The 18,575-nt window shown below is 52.1% G+C and overlaps 1 protein-coding gene across 8 annotated transcripts in view; it reads left to right on the top strand.

Annotated features, from left to right (window-relative positions):
• Positions 1–18,575, top strand: part of NOS1AP (nitric oxide synthase 1 adaptor protein) — a 37,907-nt gene that overhangs the window by 11,988 nt on the left and 7,344 nt on the right. For 2 of the 8 annotated variants that reach the window (XM_088170217.1, XM_088170216.1), the window contains exons 3-9: positions 12,893–12,985; positions 13,341–13,414; positions 13,988–14,096; positions 14,510–14,651; positions 15,732–15,871; positions 16,395–16,562; positions 18,150–18,315. In XM_088170217.1, coding sequence (XP_088026343.1) covers positions 12,893–12,985; positions 13,341–13,414; positions 13,988–14,096; positions 14,510–14,651; positions 15,732–15,871; positions 16,395–16,562; positions 18,150–18,315 — 892 coding nt within the window. Of the gene's footprint in view, positions 1–6,703; positions 6,757–6,871; positions 7,508–12,892; positions 12,986–13,340; positions 13,415–13,987; positions 14,097–14,509; positions 14,652–15,731; positions 15,872–16,394; positions 16,563–18,149; positions 18,316–18,575 lie in introns of those variants that run through there. The other 6 variants (XM_088170224.1, XM_088170220.1, XM_088170222.1 and 3 more) reach the window with 6 other exon arrangements.

Genomic DNA, 18,575 nt, shown 5'->3' with positions numbered 1-18,575 from the left:
TAAAAACCTTTACAAACCCCCACAATTGTATATTTTTGACGTTGTCACCATGTAAATTCCTGCAAATACTTTCCTCTTCATGCCCCTGGCACATCTCCAGGGCAGCCAGCCCTGCCTGGCTGGGGCTTGGTGCCTGGTTCTAGGGAATTTGGAATCAGCCCATTTGGAAAATTTGGAATTAGCTGTTTTGGAAAATTTGGCATTAACCCATTTGGAGAATTTGGGATTAGTTCTTCTGGAGAATTTGGAATCAGCCCTTTTGGATTGCTGAGCACAGCTTTGATCCAGGTTTTCTTTGAGCCAGAAATCCGACACAGGCACTTCTGCAAAGCTGCCTCAGTGGAAGTTCTGCAGGGCTGTTTCTGGGAAGTGCCCAGCTGGGTTTTGCAGGCTCAGAACAGGGAGGCATTCCAAGCAAATCCTGCTCCTCTCCACCTCCTACTCTGTCAGGTACATCTGATTTCGTGGGACTTGTGCTGCTTTGCATAGCTGAGCTCAATTTTAGCAGATTGGCAAAATTGCTGAATTTCTACGAGCTTGTGGAAAGCAAGATTTCACATCCTCTGCAGGGCACAGGTGGACTGGTGGAAAAATGGATGTGTGTGGCCAGTTATTGGTGCAGAGCTCCTGGGGTAACTGTGAGCTGGTTTAATTGGAATATTTCTCAGCTCTCCCTGCTCCTGCCATGGTGAGTTTTTAGAAGCACGAGGTCATTTACAGCAATGCCTTCCTTTTTTTTTTTTCTTCTCTCCCCTTGCACGGCCATCCCTTCTGTAGAACAGAGCAGGATTTGGGTGCCTGGTACAGCCCACCCCTATCTGTCTGTCTGTCTGTGAGGACCAGCACAGTGAGAAGTGAGCTGGCCAGGAGATGCTCAGGCTTTGGCCACCTGAAGACTTGGTGCCAAGTCGGTGCAAGGTGAATTATTGACAAGCTAATGACTTGATGTAGTTATCCAGGATGAACAAGATTATGTTGTTTTGGATCTGGGAGGACTTGAAGGGATGTCTGTAATAATTTCAGTTGTTCTTTCAGTGTTCTGACAGGCACCAATAAAGGGGTGAAGCCTTCTGGGTGTGCTTGCATTTCTCCTGGCATCACCAGTGCCACTTAATGTCGCAATAAAATAATGGCTAGTATTGCCAGCAGCATGGCATGGAATGGGCCAAGATCTCATCCTGTGGTTAGTATTTCATCAATAAACTGGTTAAATTAGTACCCAGATTGATTGGGGCAGCATTTGTCCTTACAGCCTGTTCCTCTGTGTGCTGGGCTGGGCTTTGCTGGGCTGGGCTCTGCTCCTTCTCTGGGATCCCCTGTGATTCATCTCCCTCCCTGCCTGGGGGCTTTCCCCTTGTCTTTCTTTTCCTCTCCTGCTCACACTGAGTCACTTCACTGCCTTGCCTGCACTGTCTGAGCCATCAGGAATACCTGCAGGGAGCCCTGGGGAGGGGATGGGATGGGAACAGGCTCCCTGAACCTGGCACACCTTTGCTGTCACCCTTTCCCAGCCAGGGGATGCTCTGCTGGCTCCCATCCCTCTGTGAGTTCATGGCCAGCACCATTTCAGCAATGCCCATCCTCTGCGTGCCTTGTGCTTCCTCCTCTTCCTCCTTAGCAATGCTCCTTGAACCTGTGTGAAGGATGCACAGGTGGGTTGCAGGGGTGGGTTGCAGTGGTGGGTTGCAGGGGTGGGTTGCAGGGGTGGGTTGCACTGGGGCTGGCCAGGTGCCCCTGGCTTTCCTGGCTCCTTGCCCTGGGGCTCCTGTGCTGCTCAGGTGGTTCAGGCAGGGCAGCAGCTGAGCCTGGAGCAGGGGATGTGGAGCTGCAACCCCTGCACACCTGGAGCCCAGGCACACCTGGAGCCTGTGGCACTGCAGGTGCCATGGGCCTCTCCTGCTCTGGCTTTTCCTCCTTTTTTCCTTTTTTTTTCTTTTTTCCTTTTTTTGCCCAGAAGGGAAAGATTTGCTGCACGCTCTGCCTGCCAGGCATGAATGGATTCAGCCCAGGCAAGGAGATCTGCAGCTTTTTCTGGGAGATTTGGGGTCGTGTTAGCACTGGTGGTTGCTGTTTTTGAGGGAATGAAGAGTTCCTACAGCAGCCAGCATCCTTTGATAGCCCTTCTGCAAGGGGACAGAGCTTCCTTTGATGGTGGCCCGAGCCTCAGGCTTGCACAAACCTGTGCTGAAGGTGTTGTCACTGTGGGAAATGGCTGTGGTCAGTGTCACCAGCTGTCACACACAGTGCACAGCAGCCCCAGCACTCTCACCAAGAGGGGACAGGCTCTGCTGCTGCTGGGGATTGCTGGTGAGGATATCCACCTGCACTTCCCTTTGCATTTTAGGGTAAATTTCTAACTGTGATTAATAAGCTCCTGGCTAGCTGAGAGGTTGTTGATGAGAAGAAATAGGTTTGAGAGAGGTGTGTGAGGTTTGGCTGATTTCAGGCTCTCAGCAGTGTCTGGGCAGGGCAGTGAAGAGCTGAACCTTCTCCCAGAGTCTGTGGCTCCTCTCACCCTTGGCTTTGTTTTATTTAGAGGCTTTTCCCCTTCCTGTTTACTACAACATGGAATTTCTGTGTGTTTTTTTAACAGATCAGTGCTTTCATCAATTTTCTGCCGCCATGGCAACATTTTACTCTTGGGATGGAGTGGGGCCAAATGCTCCCTGGTGCTGAGTGCTGATGCTGAGCAGGACAGATGCAGGCAGCCTTATTCGGGGCAGCCAGGCTTGAGTGTGTCCAGAGACAATTCCTCACTTTTGCTCCATGGCTGAAGGGAGAAATAACCCAGGAAAAGGCGACTAAAAAGTTAATAAAGCTGACAAGCAGGGGTCCAGCAATATTTAGTATCCATTTTATGGGCGAGAACCGAAGGCACAGGGAGGCTGTGACTTGTCAGACTCGTCCACATCCCTGAGCAGGGATGAATTCAAGTCAAACCAAACTGAAATCAGCTTTGAATATCACTCCTGTGTCTGATCCTTTCTGCTCTTGTGCTTCCCTGCTGGTCCTCAAAGGCCAGGGACCCTTTAATTTAATCTGTTGTGGTGCTCTGTGCTGCATCACCTCAGCAGAGAGACAAAAGCCTGGGGCTGCAGCCTTCCCAAAGAAATGCCACGTGCCCCAGATTCTTCCCTGCTAAAATTAATTCTTGGTGGTTTTGGCTCAGTGAAATAGGAAGGTGTTCAAGGGATGCTGTGCCCTGGGGAGGTGCAGAGCCTGCAGCAAGGGGAGAGGGATTTGGGGTGTCCAGCAAGGAGAGAGGGATTTGAGGAGTCCAGCAAGGGCAGAGAGGTTTTGGAGTCACAGCAAAGGCAGAGGGATTTGGGGAGTCCAGCAAGGGCAGAGGGATTTGGGGAGTTCAGCAAAGAGAGAGGGATTTGGAGTCATTTGCTTCTACTGGGATTTTTGGAAGGCACATTTGGAGTAAAGTCTACCCAGGACAAAGAATTTTCAGAATAAAATAACGTTTCCTTCTCAGGCCAGGCTTCTCTGATGGAGCACGAGGATCCCAGTGATTCCTAATCTGTGGCTTTGTTTTCAGCAGGGGGACTGTAACCTGACAGGGAGAAATCCCCAACCAAACCAGTTCCCAGTCATGGAACTGCTGATCTGTTCCAGCAGAAGCTGCAAAAGCCAGCCTGAAGTGAGCATTTGCCACAGGAAACTTCAGCAGAGATGGTTCAATTTCAGCTTAATTCTTAATTACCAGGAAGCAGCGTGACCTGTGATGTTTTAGAGTGCTGTTGTTTGGGTTGCAGCAGTGATGCACATCTGAGAGAGCCATCTCTTTCTTTTTCTCTCCAAGGCCTCCAGTTTTCTTTTAGCATTTTGCTCCAGTGACATTTTCTCATTCCCTCTTAACATGATGGATGGGACTGGTCTGGACTCCTTCAGCCATTCCCTGGTCCTTGGGAGCCTGGGGGATGTGTGTGTATCTCCAGCACAAAGAGCACATCTGTGCTGACCTCTGCTCCCATGCTAAGGAATCCACTTTATCTAAAGAGAAATCCAGAATAATTGGCCAAAGCTGTTGGTGAGTGTGGCTCGGGGTGCATCTCCCCTTGAACTTTCTGTGAAAAAAATCTGTTTTTTTCTGTGATTTGAGTGGCTCCAACTTCAACTCCCAGCCAGTTGATTTTGTGCATCAAAATCAGAGCCTTTGATGTGAGGAAGCTGTTCCCAAGCCCCAGGTCTGGGCTGTGGACAAGTGCCCACCAAACCTTCTCTGTGGATAAAACAAATACAGGGAGTTTGTTTTAACCTCTGGGATGTGGGAGTCTGGGCAAGCTGCCTTGTGTTCTTGGTGATTTTTTCTGTTTCTCCTTTGAAGTGTGTGATAAAGCAGAAGATGTTCTGCAGGAATGGGTTGTATTGGTAGTGATTTTGGGAGTTTGAGGTAATGTCACCTTTCTGTTTTGCTGCATGTGTCCCCACACTGTCCCCACAGTGTCCTTTGGACTGGGGTGACACCTTGCAGTGCCTCCAGGGTCTTTTTAGGATACGTTTCTGCCTCTTGGCAGATGCAGCTTCTGTTCCTTTTTCCTGAGAGAGACTGCTTGGCCAATGCCATATAAAATCATCCTGAAATGAGTAGATGCCAGATTCCTGCACACTTGGCCTGGATACCAAATACTCTTTTTTTTTTTTCTTTCGTTTTTTTTTTTTTTTTCCCCAGCCCTTCATAGAAATGAGCATTGCTGTGCTGTCCTGGCTGGGGTTTCCTGGAAGCACAGTGACATTCTGTCCTTTGTCTCTCATTGCTGCCGAGGTGGATTCCAACCCCTCTTTTCTGACTCCACCTAAAATCTTGGTATTTTTATTGCTTGGAAATTTTTCCTATAATTCTGTTTAAATCCCTCTAAAGGACATTACTCTTGTTGCCTTTAACATGTGGAATTTAGTCAATAGGTTTTAATATCTGCATTAGTTATTATTGAAATAGGAGCTGTGAAGCAAGAGTGATATGAATAATTACCTCTTTTCTCCATTACAACCCAGAAGCATTGCTGAGCACTGCCAGCATCTAAAGGGCCCCACAGGGCTGGCTTGTTTCTGATGCACCAAGCCCTTAATGCTGCTGCTTATTCATTCTTTATTAATTGTCTGAATTTCATCATCTCTGATTTAGTTACAGTACTGCCAGCCTGCCTTCCTTGGTGTGTCTCTGCTTTTCTGCCTGCCTATTCTCATTTGCCTTCCCAACTGGTCTTACTCAAGCTTTTTATGCAACAGTGGGAGAGCAGTAAAAAAAAATTACCGAAATAAATCCTGTATTTCACAACTTGGGGCGTAAATACCAGCGTGCTGTGATTTGGCTGGCTTGGCTGAGCTGCCACCTTTCTGAGGTGCTGTGTGGGGATCTTCTGAGGGTGCCCCTTGCTGTGTCACCTGCCCTCAGGGTGGCTTTGGGGTGGCTTTGTGCTCCTCTGCAGTGTCAGCCCTGCCTTTGACCCATCCTGTGTGGGCAGGGATTCACCTCGGCTGCCCCGAGGCAGGGTCTGTCTTTGGAAGATGATTTAGAACACAGGAATTTTGTTTTCCTTCTCAGGTGGAGGAAGGTGCTGGGCTGGACATTGCTCAGAACTGGGGTCCCCCAAGGCAGAGAGGGGCAGGAGTTTATCAGGGATTATTGTAAATGCTGCAGTGCTGCTCTTTAAGCCAAGCTGGGTCTAGGAATGGGCTCAAACCCACTCTGGGCTGGAAGAGCAGAGCCCAATTCCAGGCTCTGGTAGCTCCTCACCTTTTGCAAAGGGTGCCTGCACCAAACAGCTCTGCTGCCTCTGCCTGCACAGCTCAAACCAACATGTCTAATTAAAAATACCACAAATTCCAGGCAGATGTGGGCTTCCCAAGGAATGCTCCTCTGCTTATTCTAGCAGCAGGTGGTGGATGTGAGCACGTGTACAGCTCATTCCTTGTGCTCTGCTCCTGGGTTGTGAGGAGCAGTGTGAGAGCAGATGCACACAGAGCCTGTCCTTGTTCTCCTGGGCTGCAGGAAGCAGCTCCCAGCCCGCTGGTATTCATCAAAAACCAGTTTGACCAGTATCCCACAGGCACCCACACACCAGTTCATTCACACCCAGCATGGTCAGCAGAGCTGTGTGGAGGCAGGGGGAGCTTGCCACATCCTGTGCTATTGACTCCTTTGGCTTTCTGGAAGGAAAGTGGTTTTTTGGGAGGTGTTTTCAGGGCTGGGGGATGAAGTGTGCCAGGGTCTGCACTGACCTGCGTGCCTGCCTGAGAGCTGCTGCTTTTCCCAGCCCATGAGCACTGCTGCCACTGGATATTCCAGGCTGGAGGAGAAATGGTATAGCTGGGCTGGAGTCACCATCCCTGGATGTGACACTCGGTGCCATGGTCTAGTTGAGGTGTTAGGGCATGGGTTGGACTCGATGATCTTGAAGGTCTCTACCAACCCAGTCACTCTGTGAGTCCACAACTTTCTGTCCTAAGCTTGGTGTTCCTGGTGGAACTGAGGGATGTTCTCCTGCTCCTGCATCCCTCATGAGCCTCCTCTGAACCTCTGACTGAAAGGTGTTTAAAGAGAAAAAAAACACACAGACAGGTATGGAATGCCTGAGGATTTCTTTGTAAGGGAGGTAAATCGTCTTGCAAATGGAAGTCTTGAGAAGAAAGAGTTGGCATAAGCTGTTGCCTGTTAACGTTCTCCATTTAACCCTGGTATTGATTTAATTCTTAGCAGTTCTGATTTCTCTGAGCTTCCTGGGAGGCTGCTTCTCCTGCAGATGGCTGGTGAGTGTGTCCCAGTTTGCCACCTCAACTTGTGAAACTCGGAGGCAGCGAGGGGAGGCTGGAGGAAGCGGAGGGAGGGGAGGAAATAGCAAACTGAGCAGAAGGCATTTATTGTGAAGTATTGGATGTTATTGGAAAACATATTTTGTGTGATGGATGGGTGTGCTGCAATCCTGGGGTGGCTCTGAAGCAGCAACCCTAACTTTGCTCTGCTGCTCTCACAACATGGATATTTTTACCCTGATTCCCATTTATACCCATCAGTATAAATGGGAATAACAACCATCACAGACGGGTACTGAAATTAAACCTGAAGTTGGGTGGGAAAATAGGCACTGACCTTGTCAGTGCAAACCAAAATCGTATCTATTTCAGACAAACACACGTACCTCAGAGCTGCATTTCCCATATGTGCAAATGCAAACTCCAAGGAGCTGTGGCAGAGTTTTAAAAAGCATCATTAAGCCCAAGAACAAGCATGCAGTACTTCATTATTCCTCCTCTCTTCCAAATTGCTGTGGCCTTAAATTGAAGTGCAGCTCATGCCAAAAACTATCAGCAATGGGGTACAGGCAGGAGGGCAGGGGAAATTTAATCCTGAGGAGTAGTTTAAACCCAAACTGTCAGGATAGCAGAGGTGTCATTTTCTAATAAGTTAACTCTTCATCAAGAGCAGGTTTCCAGCATGTTTGGCCATGCCATGCTGGCAGTCTGAGGATGCAACTGGTGGGAACCTTCATCCTGGCCCCAGGTATCTCCATGTTTCTGTGCCCATCCCTGCTGCTAGTGTGAGTGCCACGGGCTGGTTTTGACCTCAGATTTGGTGGCAGGAGCAGGGGGGAGCCCAAGCAAAGTGACCACACCGAGGAGATCCCCAAATTTCCCTGCTTTTTGTATCTCAGCTCCTGAAGGGAGCAGGGAGGAGCTGCTGGCATCCATCCCATGGCAGGTGTGCTCTCAGGAGCAAGGGCATGCTCATGGCCAGATGGAGAGAGGCACAGAGGAACTGGGGTGCAGTGGGATCCCACACTGAAGGATGTGGGATCAGACACAGCACTTTGGTAGGATGGCTTAAAGCAGGGTTTTAAAAATGGGTTTCAGTCCATTTATTGCTGATCACATCAGTAGGCTGAGCAGGTACCTCAGTGTGAGTCCCCTGAGGGCACACAGGGCAGCCCAGAGGAGAGCACTGTCAGACACGCTGAAGCTTTTGGATGAAGCTGTGTGCCCTCCTGGGAGGTGTCCTGCTTTTTCCAGACATGTCATTCCTGACACTTGCAGCTGTCCTGGCAGGGCTCTTCTGTTTTGGGGGCAGCAGCAGGGATGGATGGATGGATAGATGGATGGATGCATGCATGGATGGATGGATGCATGGATGGATGGATGGATGCATGGATGGATGCTCCTGGAGAGCCCTGGCAGGACTCTGGCTCTCTGCTGCCCTGCTCCCTGCCTGGACACCACACTGTACCACAGCTTACATGGTTGTGGATTCTTCTGCTCTGCTTCTGGCCAGCTTGTATCTGTCTGCTTCTTCTGAGATCCAAAGCCGTATTTAAAACCATTCCCTTCTCTCCAGTGCTCTTCCAGGCTGAAAGGCACACTTATCCCATTAAGCAGAAGGAAAAGGGAAGGCATGGGGTGTTGTGGCTGCAGTCTGCTCCTGGTGCTTTGGCAGGAGCTGGCACTGAGCTCGGGGTGTTGGTAACCCCACAGAGGGCTCAGTGCTGCCTTCCTGCTCCTCCTGCTTCCCCTGCCCAACCCCAGCGTGGCTTGGCACCTCATGCCAGGCAAAAAGGGCCTTTTCCCTCGCAGGTTCCCGTTCCCACAGGTGGATTCTGAGTCCCTGCAGGGCGCTGGGGCTGGTGCCCTTTCTTTGTGTGGCTCAGTAAAGCAAAATCCTCTCTCCCTGTGCAGAGCTGGGTTTGCCACTCCTCCCAATGACGGCTGTCAGGATCCCAGCGAGGTTCCTCAGGCTCCCCTCCTGGGAAGCTGCTGGCCATGGCTGAGCTTTGCTGTCGTTCCCCATGTTGTCAGCAGCAGGAATTGAGCTGTGTGCCTCCCCCAGCTGTGAATTCCTGGCGCCGTGGAGCCTGTGCCCACTGAACTCAGTCCTGGCTGTCATTCTCTAATAAGTTAATTCTTCATCAAGAGCACAGGCCTGGGCTGACCCAGGGTTAAAGTCTAACTCAGGAGGTATTTTATGAGGTGTTTTATGAGCTGCTGTACCAGCCAGCTGCAGGAGGAGCTGCCTGGGGCTCCTGCCCTCTGCATCCAACACAGCTGCCTGGGGGGACCCTGCTTTGCTCAAAGTCCCATGGCCTTGCTGTAGAAGCACACAGAAATTCAGCTTTCTGCAAAAACTGCATCCTCTTCTGCACTTACTTACAGCAGGTTTTCATCCCCTGCCTCCCAAGCTAGCAGAGCAGCAGTGAGTTTTGTAGGAATTGCTTTTTCCCTGTTAATTGAATTCTCAGGACACTTCTCTTTCCCCAATACAAGGTACAAGCTTGTAACTTTTTTCTCTTTCTTTCTTTTTTTTTTTTTTTTTTTTTTTGAGGAGGAGGAGGGGAATAGAGGGTGGATGGAGACGGGGGCAGCTCGATGCACTTAGAGCAACTTCCTTTAAAAAATATATTCTGTTTATTTGTATAAAGCATTCCTGGTACCTTCCCTTACTTACTGGTGGGCAGACTTAAATGGTACCTGAGGCAGTTTAGACAGGCTGGAATGAAATGAGGGCGTTTTTATTCAGGTTAACATTTTTCAGATGCTTGTGAACGTGGGGGATGATGGATGTAGAAAGACATCATCTCTCCTCCTCGGTGCCTGACCTTGTGTGCAGCGCGTGGTTTCGAGTTTTCTCACATTTCTGCTGTGTGGAAACAGCCCCACAGGGATGGGGAGCATCTTTCTAGGGATGCTGAGTTTTCCCTGCTTTTCACACATGGGATTCATACATAATTTTACTCCAAGCTGACAAGGTTACATGTGCTCTCCATTAAGGAACATATGTTACTCAGCTCTCCAGAAAGGGCAGTTTTAATTTTCTGCCAGTAGGAATGCGCTGTGCAATGATGCATTCACCAGCTGGCTCCTTTTCCTTCCAAAGTTATTGAAATCCTGAACTCTGCACAAAGGACAGATGTTGAAAATAGACTCCCACTAACCCAAGGTCAATGGGGAGGCTCCCATGCTCTGGTGGAGTGGATGTTTCTCTTCCATTTGAAAAGATGAATGTGGGGTTTTTTTGGTGGGCAGGGTACAATTAAGGGATAATCTTTATTCACTTGGATCTTATGAGTCATCTTGTCCTTCTTTTGCATTACTGAGACCACCTTTGCTTTTCTCCTCGAATAGTTACAGGGCTTTTTAATTGATGTATCTCAGATGCTCACTGTCAGTCTTTGCTCAGAAATTTTAATGCTGCTCTTAGAGCTTCAGTGGGAGACCAGTGCAAGTCCAGGAACAAATGATTTTGTTGGTTTTCCATTTTCTGTGCATTTCCCTGAAATTAATCCTTCTCTTTCTTCTGGCGTTGCCACATTGCTATAAACAAGAATTAATGTAATTAACCCAAGCTTGTCGTATTATTAGAGATATTTAAAGGTCCAGAAACATACCCAAGATGGGCAAAATGCCTGGGTTGAAGGCTAAGAAAGCTCTTCTGCTACAGCATTTAATTGGTTATAAGCAGTACAGTGAAATCCTGCTTGGTGTGAAACTAAAGGGGATCATGAGAATGCTGTGCAAATCCTCTTTCCTTTCTTGATTTCAAGCTGGATAATTATTTCTGTATCAGTTCTTTATTAAGCTGTAGGCTAGGATTCAGCTCTCTGAGATGGAACCATGGGTGAGCTGAGCTCATCACGTCTGCAATGTGTTTTTTCTCCTGAGGCAGTCCCCAAATCCCAGCAAGTACAGGGTGAATTGCTGCCTCTCAGCTGCCAAATACAGGGAATTCCTGTTGCACACCTTTGGGAATACAGGATGTACTCCCAGCATTGAGTGGCAGTGGAAACATGTGGATTTCCTTTTCCTGTGCCTGCTTGTTTTGGGTACAGGGAGCACTGCTGGCTCTGGCTGTGCAGACCATCGTAGAATCCCCAACCCTGCCACCATCTCTTCTGCTCTCCTCCCAGCAGCAGGAACAGCTCAAATCCCAATGCTTTGCAGCCCTCTTTGTTGTGCAGCAGAAGGAGGAATGTTGACAGACATGGACAGGCACAACAGATCTGTGTCATCAAGAACAGCTCCCAGCCAGCGAGGTCCTGATCACTTGTACAGAGGGGTTCTTCCATGACCCCACTAAATAAAGAGTTTTGGTTTCACCCCTGCAGTCTCAGATCCCACTCAGAGGAACCTCACAAAGCTAACACTTCCTTAGACCAAATTAGGAAGCCCCTCAAAATCAACAATCAAAAAAAAAGGCTAAAAAAAATCTGTCTCACCTTGAGATATTATTCTCTCTTCCAAGCCCACATCAGTTAGCACTTGGGGTAGCCCAGAGCAGAAACCTCCCAGCAGCAGGAGCTCCAAAATGCAGCTGCATGTTTATAATCAGTGATGGTTAGCACCAATAAATCAGGCATCAGCACCCAAGGTGCCATGCAGTCACCCTGGGTGCTGCAGAGAGCTTCCAGATCTGTCTGCAGCTCCTGGAAAATCACAAAGAAAGGACTGGATTAATTACTCCAAGGTAGTCAGGCCAAAGCTCACCTTTTCAGGGCTAAATCAGGGCATTTCTGTAGTGTTAGGTGCCAGGCACTGGTGTAGTGTCCTGACAGGACACAAAGAAGGGCTCTGGAATGCAGTTTCATCCCTGCTGGTAGTGATGGGGATGGCACTGAGAAGCCCACAGCAGTGGGTTCTTGGGTGAGACCCTTCTCCATGAGCAATAAACCATGCAAGCAGCACATGGGGCTGTGCTGGGGGCTTTGAGCCTCACCAAAGCCGTGGTGGGAGCCTGAGCTCTGCTTTCTCCAGCCCACCAGCCCCAGTGTGGGTGGGCTTGCCTGGTCGGTGCTCGGGGCAGGGCAGAGCTGTGCTCCCCACGCTGTTTTCCAAACCTTCTGAATCTCCCATCCCCTTCAGCCACTTTAAAAGGCTTTGAGGAATTGTGCTCTCAGTCTTTCATCATCTGATCACAGGTCAGGGCCAGCAGCTTTCCGTGCCTGCTAGCTCTGGCTGCCAGAGCCAATGCATCACTCAGGCTGGGAATGTCACAGCGAGCCAGGCAGGGAGGGCAGTGCTGCTCTGCAGGGACACTGCCAGAGGGATGAGAGGAGAAATCCACCCCCTCTGCCTCAGGAGGGCCAGGGCCAGGGTGCAGGGCTTTTCCTGGGCACAAAGGGTTTGTCCCCATGGCTGGGCACAGTGGCACCAGCAGATCAGGTGTCTGATGTGGCTGCACCTATAGCAAACCAGTCATGGGACTCCTCAGAAATCCCACAGCAGGATCAGCCCAAATGGCTTATTAACCTACTCCTCTGCCAGCCTTCTCCCTGCTTGTAACACTCTAAAATGCCAAAGTGGGTGGATTTGGGGGAATCTCATTCTCTTCCCAGGCCAGAGCACAGCTTTGTGTTTAGTCACTGATCTTTGGAAGTTGCTGTTGGGATTTTTTCCTGTCCGGTGACTTCTAATTGAAGTGGGTAATTGCATTATCCCATCTCCCCTGGAGGGGTTTCACAGAATCCTCAGCAATCGTCTTCAGTTTTATACTGAGCCCAAAAATACCCGACCCAAAATGCCATTTCACTTTCCAGAGCTCAGCAATGGCCACAAGCCAGGCTGCAGATCCCTGGGGCCTGGCAGGGCTGGGGGCGTGGTGGTCCCTCTCTGGGGAGGCACAGCCCTTCAGAGGGGCTTCTGAAGCACAAGCTTACCTTCCCAGCAGCATCCTGAACTGGGGAAAGCATTATCCATGTCCAGGAACTGCATTGCTTTGGTGTGTGCTCCTCCAGATACTGGGCACTGCAGGGGACACTGCAGGGCAAAAAGACCCCTTGTCCTGTCCTGGCATGGATGTACAGGCTGATGTGGGACCAGGAAAACCCTGGTCCCTCTTCATCTCTCCCTGGGGCTGTCCTGGCACAGGAAGGCTAATTCAGGTGTCTTCTTCCATCTCCTGCAGTATGAGTTTAAAGCCAAGAATATCAAGAAGAAGAAAGTGAATCTCATCGTGTCGGTGGATGGAGTGAAGGTCATTCTGAAGAAGAAGAAGAAGGTAGGCAGAAGGTCCCTGTGCAGCAGGGCCTCAGCAGCAGAGCCTCTCCCCTGTTTGCAGCATCCTTGAATTTCTGGGAAGCCCTGGTGGGCTGGGAGAGGGAGGGATGGGCTGGGGCCAGCCTGGTGTGAGCCGTGTTCCTGCAGGGAGGCTGAGCCAGTCCTGGTGTGCTGCAGAAGGGCTGGGGAGGTGATGTGGGGTGTGGCTGGTCCCCAACAGCACTCAACCCTCAGCAAAGGGTTGCAGGGGAGCAGCAGCAGCAGAGCTATGGCAAGAGCTTCCCAAGTATGTCCCTGGACTGTCTCTGTGCCCTGTCCTTGTTCTCAAGGACAGCATCTGACGTACTCATTTTCAGCTTCTTTCATTGCAGAAAAGAGAGTGGGCCTGGGATGAGAACAAAATGCTCGTCATGCATGATCCCATCTACAGGTAAGGCTGTGGGCTGAGGGGCAGAGGCTGGCATGGCTCTGCAGTGCCCCTTGCCCACACCACACCTCACCAACACTGTGCTGGGCACTGCCACCGTGCTGTGCTGGGCACCTCGTGGGGCTTCCCCAAGTTGCCAGCTCTCCTCCTCCATCTTGTTCCCAAAAGCCAAGAGCAGGGTGTGTCTGTCCTAGGGAGGCCAAATTGGACTGAGAGCCCCCCAGCCGTGCTGGGGAGGGGGTGGCAGGCACCTGGGCAAGCAGGCCAGGAGTGGGGCTTGCTCTTCTCCATCCCTGGAGGGCTCCTGGGCTGCTGACATCCCCAGGGACTGAGCAGAGAAGTCTCGTGCTGCCTTTGTAAAATGTTTGCTGCTGCTGAATCAGCAGGCAGATTTTCCCAGCTGAGGTAAAACCAGTGCCAAAAAATTTTGTGATGGGCTTTAGCAGGGATGTGCTGCAGAGATTGGGCATCTGCCAGCACCCCGTGCTATGGGAAGATTGGTTCTGGCCTTGGCAGTCTCCTGGGCACGTGGGTAATGTGTATGCTTATATCCTCCCTTCCCTTCTGTCTTTGCAGGATATTCTATGTATCTCATGACTCCCAGGACCTAAAGATCTTCAGCTACATTGCCAGGGACGGGTCTAGCAATGTCTTCAGGTGCAATGTCTTCAAGTCCAAGAAGAAGGTAAAGATGCTGGGATCTCGTCCTGGTGCACTCCGGGTGGAGCAGCTGGGGCAGGACCCCGTGGCACTGGAGCTGCCAGCCTGGGGCATCCCAGGGGTCTGAGACGCTGTGGCACACAGAGACCCCTGAGAGCTCTGCCAGGCGGGGGACCCCATGAAAAGGGAGTCCAGCTGAAACTACAACTTTTTCCTTTCCTTTCCTTTCCTTTCCTTTCCTTTCCTTTCCTTTCCTTTCCTTTCCTTTCCTTTCCTTTCCTTTCCTTTCCTTTCCTTTCCTTTCCTTTCCTTTCCTTTCCTTTCCTTTCCTTTCCTTTCCTTTCCTTTCCTTTCCTTTCCTTTCCTTTCCTTTCCTTTCTCTTTCCTTTCTCTTTCCTTTCTCTTTCCTTTCTCTTTCCCCTCTCTCTCCTCTCCCAGAGCCAGGCCATGCGGATCGTGCGCACGGTGGGCCAGGCGTTCGAGGTGTGCCACAAGCTGAGCCTGCAGCACACGCAGCAGAACGCTGATGGCCAGGAGGATGCAGACAGTGAGAGGAATGGAGATGACCTGGATGTCCCAGGTAGGGCACACAGCTGGGGCTGTGGCAGGTGTGGATCACAGAGGCACCGTGTCCCCGTGGGATGGCTGACACCTCTGGGCACTGGCTCTGCACACCAATCTGCCCTGCTGTGCTCCAGGCTCAGGCTGGGGTCTGGCTCAGCACGGAGCCTTCTCTAGGTGTTAGCCATGCTGCTCTCAGACGTGCCCCTTGCTGAGAGCCCATTAGCAGTGCCCGGGGCTCTGCTCTGTGCTTGGCTGCACACACTGCAAACATTCCCTCCTCGCTGCTTCCGCACAGGGGCCCCGAGCACAGACCTTCCTGCAGTTCCCACAATGGACACAGCCCTGTCAGGGCTGCAGGCAGGCTTCAGACCCTGCTCCTTCTCAGCCCTGTGGGTAGAGGGTGCAGGAATGCCTGGCTGGGGGCTGCTGCTCTAGCGCCATCACCCTGAGCTTTGCAGGGTCCCAGGGAGCAGCAGCCTTGCTTTTGGTGCTGGTGCTGTGCTAGAGGGGAGGCAGAAATTTTAGGAGAGGTTAGTCAAACCCTTCCAGTGCGAGGTGGGACACTGGCAGGTCCTGCTGCCCGTCTGTGTGTGGATTCCCTGCCCTGCCATGCCGTGGGCTGGATCCCCCACATCCCAACAGCAGCAGCCTGGGCTGAGCTGCAGTTTCCTGCTTGCCTCTGTGACCAGTTCTGTCCTGATGACCTAATCACTGGGCTGCCCTGGACCGGTCATTGTTTGGTTTTCCTCCACACAATGTCCCAGCCACGATATGCAGCTCCCCGGGGAATGCAGAGCATCTGTTTTTTGTTTTTCTTTCCCGTAATCTCTTGTTTACCTTTCTCCAGCTTTATCTGTGTTTTCTGTTCTCGTGGCCCGTTTGTCCCACATCAGGGCTTTTGGCTGCCGTTCCCCAGGTCTGCTGTGCTGGGGCTGGGTGTGTTTTTGGCTGAGCACACAAAGCTTCCTCCCGAGCAGCAGCAGCGGGAGGAGCAGCCGTGGCTCTCTGCACCTGGGGGTGGGTGGCACAGGGCACTGAGGTGGGTGGGCATGGGCACTGTGGGTGCCAGGGGACCTGCCCTGATCCTGTCCCACAGCCTGTCGCCTCTCAGGCGTGGAGAGAGCAGCCACCTCTGCCGAGGAGACCGACATTGATGCCGTGGAGCTGCCACTGCCTGGGGCTGACATCCTGGACTTCAGCCGCGGTGTCACCGACCTGGACGCCGTGGGCAAGGAGGTGGGTGCCACTGCCAGCCCAGCTCCCAGGGGGTGGCACGGCCCCAGCCCCAGTCCCAGGACATCCTCCCGGGGTCAGGAGGGGTTGTGCAGCATTCCCCAGCTCCCTGATCAAAGCTGTCTGCCGCTGCAGAGCTGCCCTTTGGCTGGGGCCCAGGGCACTCCTGGAGAGCGCCGTGCCGAGGATCAGCTTTGTGCAGCCACGTGGAAGGGGTTTGAGGCAGAGCTGGTGGGGATTTTTTTCCACCAAAAACACAAAAATAAAAGACTTTTTTGACACAGTGGAAATTCCCATGGGAAGCATCAGCCTTTTTGGGAATTTTCTACAAAAGTATTCGGGTTGTTGTTGAAACTGAAAAAGCACTGTTTTCAAAGCACCCTCAGCAAAGTGTGCATTAGCTTTGAAAGCAGCTACTGCTTTTCTGGGTGTTTTGGGCAGCTGTTCTGTGCCAAAGCTCGTGTGTGCCCGTGGCTCTCTGAGGTGAGTGCCAGGGGATCACACCTCCAGCATTGTTGTTTTGCAGAGCTGCCTCCACCCTGAGGACATCCTGACGGCGTCACCCAAGATGCTGCTGCCCTCATCTGCCCAGCTGCCCGACCTGGGAACGCCCCTGTCTGCCCACCACCAGATGCAGCTTCTCCAGCAGCTCCTGCAGCAGCAGCAGCAGCAGACACAAGTGGCTGTGGCACAGGTTGTCCCTTCCATTCCTTCCCAGGGGCAGTGGCAGGGCTGGGGCACACTGCTGGATCTCCATGCAGCTGTTTCTCATGGAAGCAGCTCTGGCTGCTTTATCCAGCTCATTACCTGAGCTTTACTTGTTCCCTGACCCCGCACAGAGCTCGCTGCAGTTCACCAACTTCCTTCATGGCCTGGGCTATGAGCTCCTGCAGCCTTTCTGTGCTGCCCCCTGGCTTTGCTCCTCTCGCTTCAGTAAATCAGTATTTGTTGATCAGTTCTGGCTGAGCTGCTGCCTCCAGAGCCCACATGCCTTTTGGGGTCACGGGATGCCAAGTTGCTTTCCCCTCTGGAAGAGGGATCTGCATCCTCAGGGAATCCTTTGTGTTTGTCCTCGTGTTGCTCACAATCCAAAAGGCTCCATGGTGCCGGCTTAGAGTGTCAAATATTACACCCCTTGCTCTTGGTCTGGCTTTGTGGAAAGTTGTAAATCCCAGTTCTTTGCCTGGTCTCTTGTCACTCCGAGGCTCACTGTGCTTCAGCTGGGCTCTGCCAAGGGCACTGCTGTGCCACTTTGCTGGCCACATTGGGCCAGCTGGCACTGCCTCCTGGTACCCACCTGTGGGGGCAGATGGCCCTGCAGCTGCAACAGCAGCTCACAGGTACAGAGAGCTTCCCCTTCTTCCTCAAGGTCACTTTCTAGGCCAGGGTAAAATAGCCTTTTGTGTTTGGTGGGGATATTTTTGGTTTTGGATTATGTTTGGTTTGGTTTTGGGTTGGATTTTTTTTGTTTTGTTTAGATGTAAATCTGTGCTTTCCTGGTCCCAGTCCTTGCTGGAGCAGTTTTAGGAGCCGTGGGTGGGTGCCAGGAAGGAGTGCTGAGCCCAAGTGGCCCCCAGGTCACTGCTGCTGCCTTGTGCAGTGTACATTTCTGGGGTTCTCCTTGCTCAAACACAGATCAGAGAGCTGCCCTGGGCAGGAGCTCCAGGCATGGTTCTGGGGACACAGATGTTTGCATGGAGGCAGTTATGCTGAAATCACTGTGGGCTCCCTGCAGGCATCGCTTCCCAGAGCCAGGCTGAGCAGGCAGCTCACACCCCAGAGCTGCCCCCTCAGCAGCAGCCTGCCATCCGTGGTGCTGCAGCCCCTCCTTGTGACAGAGCTGCTGCTCCTGGGTCCTGTTTCTGGGAAAGCTGCCCAAAACCACAGCTTTTCCAGGGCCAGCTCTGCTGCACCATCCAGAGCGTGTCCTCTGCTGCATCCATCTGACTGCTCCTGGGCTGCCCTTTCCATGCACATCCCCAGCTCATGGGCACCACTGACAGCTCAGTGCTGCCTGCCTGGCCTTGGGCTTTTCCATCAGGGAGGCTGGGGGACAACGTGCTGAGCTCTGGGGTGACACCTGTGCTGAGCATGGGGTGACACCAGCCACATGCTCCCCATCCCATCTGCAGTACCCACAGGGAATGGCTGCAGCAGGGAATGGCTGCTTCATCACAGCGTGGGTGGGATGCTGGTGAGCCGTGGGAGAGGGACAGGGACAGCCAGAGTGGCAGCCCTCGACCCTGGAGGTGCCCATGCTCACCTGCTGTCTCCTGTCTAGGTCCACCTGCTGAAGGACCAGCTGGCAGCAGAAGCAGCAGCACGGCTGGAGGCCCAGGCTCGTGTGCACCAGCTCCTGCTCCAGAACAAGGACTTGCTGCAGCACATCTCACTCCTGGTCAAACAGGTGCAGGAGCTGGAGCTGAAGCTGGCGGGGAACACGACCAGTAAGCGCTGTCACCCCTTCCTGTCCCCTCGCATCTAGCCGGGGCTGAGGGGGACATGCATGTGGGTGGTTTTCTTGGGGCTTTTTGTGCATTTCCAGTCATTTTGTTCAGAGGGGTATTTGTGCCCTTCTGGCCTGGCTTGTGGTGTGCAGCAGGGTGCTTGCATGCAGCGTGGGGAGGTGGCTTGGGGAGGGCTGTATGGACAGGTAGGCACCTACCTCCATCAGCTGTATGTTCGCTTTCCCCAGTGCCGGCATGCT

The sequence above is a fragment of the Sturnus vulgaris genome, chromosome 9 (genome assembly GCF_052056855.1).
Source record: "Sturnus vulgaris isolate bStuVul1 chromosome 9, bStuVul1.hap1, whole genome shotgun sequence".
NCBI lineage: Eukaryota > Metazoa > Chordata > Aves > Passeriformes > Sturnidae > Sturnus > Sturnus vulgaris.
This window is presented reverse-complemented; position numbering and strand designations above follow the sequence as displayed.